Source organism: Haliotis asinina, chromosome 1 (genome assembly GCF_037392515.1).
Source record: "Haliotis asinina isolate JCU_RB_2024 chromosome 1, JCU_Hal_asi_v2, whole genome shotgun sequence".
Taxonomy (NCBI): Eukaryota; Metazoa; Mollusca; class Gastropoda; order Lepetellida; family Haliotidae; genus Haliotis; species Haliotis asinina.
In genome coordinates this window covers 56,233,708-56,244,189 of record NC_090280.1, presented here as the reverse complement: position 1 = coordinate 56,244,189, position 10,482 = coordinate 56,233,708, and the positions used below count along the sequence as shown (strand labels likewise).

Here is a 10,482-nt window from a genome sequence, read left to right as displayed (position 1 = left end):
CTTGTACTGGAAAAATTACTTACGTTCAGCGGACCAACGGGATCGCTCGAAAGGCTGCGAGTGCGGGATAACGTTCACCCCAGAGGTGTTTTGGTTTGATTTTCGAGTTTGAGAACGTATTAAAGTTAATAAAAGGGTGTTATGTCGTGGAAATCAGGCAGGATGTGTGGGGACGTGTATAATTGAGAGGTATAATTAAGAGGCATCGGTAATGATGAGATGACACACGCGTCTCGCGTCTGGTTTGAAATGTCATATCAAGATCTTGAGGCAAACCGGCACGTTAAAATTATACGTAAATATAACAAAAGGGGTTAGGGTGCGATATGGCGTGGGAACGGATAGATGGGGAGCGGATGGAGTGAAGTCCCGTGATTCATACACAACACAAACCAGATATCAGATCTGGAGTAGGTCAAAGGACGTAAGATAATAGCAAGCCGAGAAGAAATCTAACCTAGACACACAAGAGTAAGGTAAGGGATCGGTTTAGCTCTGAGTCTGGTCGAGCGACCTTCGACAGACACTGTGCTGTGTGTATCTGTGCTATGCAATCATTCATAATGTAACGAGATATGTGGTCCGATGAAGAGCCACCACCTTCGTGTAGTTCTACACCTCTCCATTTTTAAATAGGCAGTCTTGAATAGCTGCAAGATGAAGAGTTCATCTTCGTCACTGAATCGACTGTCACTATGAGTGGATTTAGTTTAACGTCCCTTTGAGGGGCGGATCCAGTGGGGTAGTGTGTGTGTGTGCGTGAGAGAGAGAGAGAGAGAGAGAGAGAGAGAGAGTGTGTGTGTATGTGTGCGAGCGAGTGAGTGAGAGAGTGTGTGAGCGCGCGGGGACAAATGTCCCTGAGGATCAGTTCCCCCTAATCTGTACACTTCATGATTTATGTGCTTCCTTCCTTCTCCAATATTCCGGGTCCGCCCTGGCTTTGACCTGTATTTGCACATGTGGGAGGACAACATAAAGCAATTCAGGTCTCTCTCGTTCACACTTTGGCGAAACCCACGAGCACAAACCAGAAAAAAATCGGAGCAAACCGAGATTCGAACCCAGGATTCATTCACTGATTTTAATGAGGTACATGAGTACACACCCCATTCTTCAGACCTCAATAACGGGGTTTCCGGGTGTGCAATAGACCCCTAGCAACATACCTGTACATAGACTTGTCAGACGTGACCACGTGGATCGGATGGTCAGGGTCAATGTATCATTTTACCATTTTTACGGAGATCGATGCTCCTGCTATTGACCACAGGATTGATTGTCTGGTCCAAACTCGATTGTTTACAGATCGCCGCCATATAAATATTGCTGAGTGCGGCGTTAAACAACAACCAATGTCTTTCCAGACTGGTTCAGACCGACGTGTGATAAAATGTAATTTGGGGCGTCAAACACACTAGCAAGCTATCATATGTCTTTGTTCATATAAAGAATGCAAGCCTAAACATGCAAACCAGATTATTCTCTGTTCACGTGGTTCCACAGATGTCCGTTGTTGAAATCCCCGACGAAGGAGGAGATGTTATCGCGGCTGTTGACTACAACGGCGTCATCTTTCCCAACTTCGACCCTGACGTCATCCGCAACATCAGTTCCATCGACATTCGTGATGGCGACATCATCCTGTGTGCTTACCCCAAGTCAGGTACCTCATGTGTGTGATGAACTTTAAAGCGGAGTATGTTATCTCCGGTTATAACATGGATGTTAAGGAAGTTTATAACAAGTGTCAGTGTCAATTAGCGTTTGACTTCAGCCACCAGTGCTTGCCGTAAGAGGCGACTAACGGGATCAGATGGTCAGACTCGCCGACTTGGTTGACACATGTCATCGTATCCCAACTGCGTAGTCAGTTGTATCACAGCCATATCACCCTGGTCTATAACACGTGTAGTCAGACATCTTTATCAGAAGCTCATCACCCTGGTCTGTAACATGTGTAGTCAGACATCTGTATCACAACCATATCAGCCTGGTCTGTGGCACGTGTAGCCAGACATCTGTACCACAGCCATATCACCCTGGTCTATAACACGTGTAGCCAGACATCTGTACCACAACCATATCACCCTGGTCTGTAGAATGTGTAGTCAGACATCTGTACCACAACCATATCACCCTGATCTGTAGCATGTGTAGCCAGACATCTGTACCACAACCATATCACCCTGATCTGTAACATGTGTAGTCGGTCATCTGTATCACAACCATATCACCCTGATCTGTAACATGTGTAGTCAGACATCTGTATCACAACCATATCAGCATGGTCTGTGGCACGTGTAGCCAGACATCTGTACCACAACCATATCACACTGATCTGTAACATGTGTAGTCAGACATCTGTATCACAACCATATCACCCTGATCTGTAGCATGTGTAGCCAGACATCTGTACCACAACCATATCACTCTGGTCTGTAACATGTGTAGTCGGTCATCTGTATCACAACCATATCACCCTGATCTGTAACATGTGTAGTCAGACATCTGTATCACAACCATATCAGCCTGGTCTATAGAATGTATAGAAAGACATCTGTACCAGAACCATATCACCCTGGTCTATAGCACGTGTAGCCAGACATCTGTATCACAACCTTATCACCCTGGTCTGTAACATGTGTAGTCAGACATCTGTATCACAACCATATCACCCTGGTCTATAGCACGTGTAGCCAGACATCTGTATCACAACCATATCACTCTGGTCTGTACCATGTGTAGTCAGACATCTGTATCACAACCATATCACTCTGGTCTGTAACATGTGTAGTCGGTCATCTGTATCACAACCATATCACCCTGGTCTGTAGAATGTGTACTCAAACATCTGTATCACAACCATATCAGCCTGGTCTATAGAATGTGTACTCAAACATCTGTATCACAACCATATCACCCTGGTCTGTAGAATGTGTACTCAAACATCTGTATCACAACCATATCACTCTGGTATATAACGAGTAGCCAGACATCTGTATCACAACCATATCACCCCGGTCGGTAAAATGTATAGTCAGACATCTGTACCACAACCGTATCACCCTGATCTGTAACATGTGTAGTCAGACATCTGTATCACAACCATATCACTCTGGTCTGCACCATGTGTAGTCAGACATCTGTATCACAACCATATCACCCTGGTCGGTAAAATGTATAGTCAGACATCTGTACCACAACCGTATCACTCTGATCTGTAACATGTGTAGTTGGTCATCTGTATCACAACCATATCACTCTGGTCTGCACCATGAGTAGCCAGACATCTGTATCACAACCATATCACCCCGGTCGGTAAAATGTATAGTCAGACATCTGTACCACAACCGTATCACCCTGATCTGTAACATGTGTAGTCGGTCATCTGTATCACAACCATATCACTCTGGTCTGCACCATGTGTAGTCAGACATCTGTATCACAACCATATCACCCTGGTCGGTAAAATGTATAGTCAGACATCTGTACCACAACCGTATCACTCTGATCTGTAACATGTGTAGTCGGTCATCTGTATCACAACCATATCACTCTGGTCTGCACCATGTGTAGTCAGACATCTGTATCACAACCATATCACCCCGGTCGGTAAAATGTATAGTCAGACATCTGTACCACAACCGTATCACTCTGATCTGTAACATGTGTAGTCGGTCATCTGTATCACAACCATATCACTCTGGTCTGCAGCATGAGTAGCCAGACATCTGTATCACAACCATATCACCCCGGTCGGTAAAATGTATAGTCAGACATCTGTACCACAACCGTATCACTCTGATCTGTAACATGTGTAGTCGGTCATCTGTATCACAACCATATCACTCTGGTCTGCACCATGAGTAGCCAGACATCTGTATCACAACCATATCACCCCGGTCTGTAAAATGTATAGTCAGACATCTGTACCACAACCGTATCACCCTGATCTGTAACATGTGTAGTCGGTCATCTGTATCACAACCATATCACTCTGGTCTGCACCATGTGTAGTCAGACATCTGTATCACAACCATATCACTCTGGTCTGCACCATGTGTAGTCAGACATCTGTATCACAACCGTATCACCCTGATCTGTAACATGTGTAGTCGGTCATCTGTATCACAACCATATCACTCTGGTCGGTAAAATGTATAGTCAGACATCTGTATCACAACCATATCACCCCGGTCGGTAAAATGTATAGTCAGACATCTGTACCACAACCGTATCACCCTGATCTGTAACATGTGTAGTCGGTCATCTGTATCACAACCATATCACTCTGGTCTGCACCATGTGTAGTCAGACATCTGTGTCACAACCATATCACTCTGGTCTGCACCATGTGTAGTCAGACATCTGTATCACAACCGTATCACCCTGATCTGTAACATGTGTAGTCGGTCATCTGTATCACAACCATATCACTCTGGTCGGTAAAATGTATAGTCAGACATCTGTATCACAACCATATCACCCCGGTCGGTAAAATGTATAGTCAGACATCTGTACCACAACCGTATCACTCTGATCTGTAACATGTGTAGTCGGTCATCTGTATCACAACCATATCACTCTGGTCTGCACCATGAGTAGCCAGACATCTGTATCACAACCATATCACCCCGGTCGGTAAAATGTATAGTCAGACATCTGTACCACAACCGTATCACCCTGATCTGTAACATGTGTAGTCGGTCATCTGTATCACAACCATATCACTCTGGTCTGCACCATGTGTAGTCAGACATCTGTATCACAACCATATCACTCTGGTCTGCACCATGTGTAGTCAGACATCTGTATCACAACCATATCACCATATCACTAAGTTTGTTACAAGACATAGTCTGATCATGAAGTTATCTCCCTTTGTATATCTGTCAATGTGACCAAAGTATCTTCAGTTGCGGTTCCGGACTAACTCGATGTCACTGTACACTATTTTCCTGTTCTGACAGGTAGCCATTGGATGTGGGAGGTCACTCGACTTGTACTGGCCGGTAGACTGGACGATGAGGACCGAGACAAGATGCTCACAATGCTGGAAAGGTCGCCAGAATCCGGGTATATCAACCTTCCATCTCCTCGACTCTTGAACACTCATGTGGGAATCAAACATTTACCGTCTGGTGTCTTCAACAAAAAGGTCAAGATCGTCTATATACTAAGGAACCCGAAGGACGTCGCAGTTTCGTATTATAATTTTAACAAGTCAGCGCGAGTGCCTTACAAAGGGGATTGGGTGAACTACATCCGTCCATTTGCTGAGGGCAAATGTGAGTACTCATGACTTGTCTTTAGACAAGGAGGTACCAAATCAGGGATTCTTAGAATAAATACAATCACAAAAGAACTGCGAACGATTTTTGGGACGTTTGGTTTGAGTTAACATGCATACATAAGTAAAGAGACTATTATATATACTCGGCGTATGCGTGTGTAATTAGACAAGAACTAGGTACTCCCATGGGCACCGATTGTGCTCATCCCCTTGGGCATTTGTTTCTTTGTGAAAATGAAAATCCAAATATATTTTTTGGCCAAGAACTTTAACTCCAGGGATTAATAACAATCAAATAGCTAGTTCCTTTCCTCTAATTTTATTACACAACCTTGAAAAATAGGAGACTGCTTTCTGTGTGATGAATTGAAGGTGCGGTGAACCTTCCCTTAATGTCAAGCACTATTGCAACAGCTCAAGATATCATTTATGACAGTAGCGTCTATCATTGTCTCGCCAGGATGATGTACATGTACGTAGTATTTCACATGCAATCTAACTTTTCAGTCCAGTATGGGTCATGGTTCGATTCTGTCCTGGAATGGGAGGAGGTGAAAACGAGGTACCCAGACCTTCAGATACACACCCTGTTTTATGAAGACGTCAAAGAGGTAACGTGGTCATACACTGGCTGGCCTAAATCATCCCAGTAGTGTCCCTTTTTGTGTAGCAGGATCTGGTGTCATCGCTTGTGCCTGCTTTTATCATCACAGGATTCTAAAGAAATAAATGGCGTCCATTAGCCCTTTTCCCTACTTTATGATGCCAGGCTTTGGGGAATCAGAGAAAAAATGTTTAAAGGAGCGTCAAACCAAGAATCTAAACCCCTTTCCCACAAAGCACACTTCGTAGGCCTAGATATTCAACAGCAGTCAGGAATTGATGTGTCATTGATTTACTCACAGAGGTACATGTATATTGAATTACCGATGAGGTGACGGTCGTGTCGGAATGGGACTGGGCGCACACAAAATGAGGAAAGTAATACAAATTCTTTGTCGACAGTTTATGCTTCAGATAGCACGTTTTGCTACGTTTCGCAATGCTAGTTTCATTTCACGCATGTCAGATTCGAACAGGACAGAATCGTAGTGAATGAGGGTTTCCTCCTGAGTACTTCTATCCACTTGTCTATGTTCACAGGGGACCCGTGAAGGTCCCGGGGTAGAATAGGCCTTCAGCAACCCATGCTTGCCATAAAAGGCGACTGTGCTTGTCGTAAGAGGCGACAAACGGGATCGGGTGGTTAGGCTTGCTGACTTGGTTGACACCTGTCATCGGTTCCCAATTGCGCCGATCGATGCTCATGTTGTTGATCACTGGATTGTTTGGTCCAGACTCGATTATTTACAGACCACCGCCATATAGCTGGAATATTGCTGAGTACAACGTAAAACTAAACTCACTCATGGGGCGTGTCTCGTTTAGAAACAAGGCATATATATACACTTATATGCATTTCCAACGCTGTTTCTAAGCGAGACACGCCCCTTTAAAAAATAGATAGTGGCAATATTGTGTGAAGGGTCATAAAATCCCTGCATTATCTGCAGAACGCTGAAAAAAAAGAATGAACCGTAGTTGGACATAGTGAAACGAACATAAATGCCACGAAGATGCTGTCTTATAATGAAAACTAAAATATCAGACAATGTCGTACGAATAAATGTATATAGTTGACTTTACCCAGAATCCAGTGCGGGAGGCGAAAAGGCTGGCAGAGTTCCTTGGCGTGGAAAGGAGCGAGGAGTTCCTGGAGCAGGTGTGTCGCACGTGCAGCTTTGACAATATGAAGGCCAACGCTGCATCCACACATGCTGCCAAATCCTACAGGAAAGGTATATTTTCACTTTAATTAATCAAGAATAAAGTAACTTGTGATCGTGAGGCGTTCCATGGAACTGATAGAATATGTTGGTCATTGAAATGTACTGGTTCCCGACTATCGAGACGGTGGTCTGGCTGTTTTGTAGTGATGATTGGTCATAGCATGACATCTACGTCGATCGATGCTCACGATGTCAACCACTAGTTTGTGTGGTTAAGGCTCGATTATTTACAGACCGCTGTCATATATCTGGAATGTTGCTGAGTGCAGTATTAAACAAATATACAAATCAGATCACTTTGCGGGCAAAAAGCCTTGTAAGTCACACAGTCAGTTTACTTTAGGTGTAGATCTGGCTTAGGATTTCTAATTTTCGTCAGGGTACATTATATGTTTTTACAAAAATAACTGGTTCCAGAAAAAGCTAGAAACTATACCATATCCTCAACTTTAACCCCTAAACGTGTTTCGTGAAATCATTGTCTTGCTCCTTCTCACAGAAAGCCACTCCTCTTGCATCTGTGTTGCACATTGCAGGCGAAGTTGGTGACTGGAAGAACTGGTTCACTGTGGCCCAGAACGAGTGGTTTGATCAGCTGTACCAGGAGAAGATGGCCGACTGCAAGCTGCACTTCCGTTATTCGTTGGACACATCCGAATGAGGACGAGCAAATTTACCCCCATTCGTAAACCATGATCATAAATTCATCTTACTACTGATATTTGTGTAACGACATAAGAAAGTTACTTAAAATGATTTTCGAGTTGTATTTTAAATTAACTGGCGTTTTCTGGCAGTAACAATGTTTGGAAATAAGAGTTATCTTTCCTTGTCAGTTTTAGCTTAGACAAGGCCCAGTCATGAACATAGCCATGAGATCGGTACAAGTTGCCATCCGGCTTACTGGAATGACACGAGCAGTCGAGAATCGTGGCAATCAATCAAATCGCGCGATTATCGATTTTCATTATTATTTCCTTAATAATAAAATCAATTTTGAACAGATATTTGTTAAAGCCATAAGAAAGTGACTTTCTTGTATTATGAATTAATTGGCGTTTGTTTGGAAATTCAGAATTATCTTTCCTTCCCATCTCCTTGTTCGTTTTAACTTAGACAGTTAGTGAGTGAGTTTTACGCCGCACTCAGTCAGTATTCCAGCTATATGGTGGCGGTCTGTAAATAATCGAGTCTGGACCAAACAATCCAGTTACAATCCAATGGAGGCTGTTAGCGAGTCTGCAAGTGAGTCAATCTGTCCGTGGGTGGGTGGCGCAGTTTTCCAGTAACAGAGACAGGTAGTCAGAAGTATATACAGAATACCTGATTTCCTTCATTTCTATCGGTTGCGAAATCAATCTACGTGGTAGCTTAATACAATCTTAAGTATAAAACCTGTCGAAATTTTCCAGAGCAATGGAATGACTGTGAATTCGTGTCCGTGCAGTCCAGTGCAGACATTGGCATACAACTTACGACACGATACATCACGATTCTAATATTTTGTCACAACGACATTTCCGAAGTATTGTGCCGTGAAGCTACGATACGACACGAACCCTTATACGAGAGTGTCAATACGCTAATTATCGCGATACAAGGGTTGGAGATACGATACCAGATACAAGGGTGGAGGTGCGATACTTAAGATTGCTAAACACTAACTATAAAACACCTTAAGATGAAATCAAAATCATTTCAAAGTATTTTTGAAAGTTTTTCAGTGTTTATTCGGAAATGAGACGTCGGGCCAAAAATGAATGCTATCTGGGATTACGTTTATACACTTCGTGAATGGTAATACAATGTGTGTTTGACACAGTTCCTGACGTAAGCATTTCCAAGAAACTTATGAAGGGAAACTATATGCATATATTTTACTCAAACAAAATGTTTTTCTTGGCAGATATAGCGATTCGGAAATATTCAAAGTAAAACATGCGTCATGGCCCATCAGGCTTACAGGGTGTTCAGCTCACAGGCAAACTGTAGAGCAAGTGCGGTTGCGTAGCGTAGGCGAGCGAAGCGAGCAAAGGTTGGCAACACACTTCCCTCGCTTCGGATCAAACAGTATTTTTCGTGTCAAAATAAAACATCGCCACCACTCACTAGGTTGTGCTCTCCGATTTCCAACCCCATATTTAATAATTACTCACGTGAAATATATCTTATTCAACATTTTAAGCGCAACTCGTGGTATTCATTCGTTCTTCGCCTCCATTACCCCTGCCAGCTTCCGGCTCAACGGAGTGAAAGATCAAGAAAAAGCAGATGTTATAAAGATATACCATATTGCCTAATTTTATCATGATTCTGTTGGAATGTATTTGTCTTAAGTATCGGCGTTGTTGTTAGATCTTTTGTAACATTTATTCTACAATAAATACTTCTGGCGTAGTGGACGTATGAAGCATGGGAGGTAACTCTTTATGTATTCCATACGGAATAATAACTTCACTGCTTTGAACCGGAAGCTGGCAGGGGTAATGGAGGCGAAGAACGGTCTGATGCACCACGAGTGGCGCTTAAAATGTTGACTAAAACATATTTCACGTGAGTAATTGTTAAATATGGCGTTGGGAATCTGAGATCACAACCTAGTCTGGAATTTGGAGTGTACCTTTGATGGTGGCGATATTTTATTTTGACTCGTAAAATACTTTTTGTTCCGAAGCGAGGGAAGTGTGTTGCCAACCTTTGCTCGCTTCGCTCGCATTATGAAGACTGGTCATATTCTCTACGCTACGCAACCGCACTTGCGCTACAGTTTGCCTGTGTTCAGCTTGACCTGAGCTACTCTACATATGCAAGACCCCGGTGGTCAAATGGTTCAAACTTCATTAAATACGGGAGCTCTGTGCCTAAAAGCCCAACTAGGAAACTACCATCTGTAGTTTCTTGTTTAAAGAAAGTTAGGACACTGCTGACTATTTCTTGACACTGAGATGTCAAACGCTGACCGTGTCTCGGCTGTTCGGACATGTTGACATCAGTTAAGGCGCAACCCTTCACAATATTAAAACCAAGTAGTTGTGACACTTTCAAAGCACAAGTATTCTGTTGATCAGGTCAAGCTAAACAACTTGCACGTATCGTTTCGGGATATACGACAATGTAAAACTTTGCATCGATTCACTGTATCGGCGGCCCATTGGTTGATGCGTATCGATGAATCGTCACACCACCATAAAAAGCCGAATGGACAAAAGTTATTGTTGTCAAATCCTGTACTAGGGCATCCTATGTGCCTGTACATCATCCTGGAGTATAATGTTAGACGCTAATGTCTTATTGGACTGAAACTTTAGACTGCTTGTGAAATACTATACTGGACAACATTAGTTAAGGACATTTGTAAAT

The 10,482-nt window shown here is 43.1% G+C and overlaps 1 protein-coding gene across 1 annotated transcript; it reads left to right on the top strand.

Annotated features, from left to right (window-relative positions):
• The first annotated feature begins 301 nt into the window (after positions 1 to 301).
• Positions 302 to 8,207, top strand: LOC137281230 (sulfotransferase 1A1-like). The gene is made up of 6 exons (XM_067812372.1): positions 302 to 476; positions 1,504 to 1,663; positions 4,971 to 5,288; positions 5,801 to 5,904; positions 6,984 to 7,131; positions 7,659 to 8,207. The coding sequence occupies exons 2-6, from the start codon at positions 1,504 to 1,506 to the stop codon at positions 7,781 to 7,783; spliced, it is 855 nt and encodes a 284-aa protein (XP_067668473.1). The 5' UTR covers positions 302 to 476; the 3' UTR covers positions 7,784 to 8,207.
• Positions 8,208 to 10,482: the final 2,275 nt, after the last annotated feature.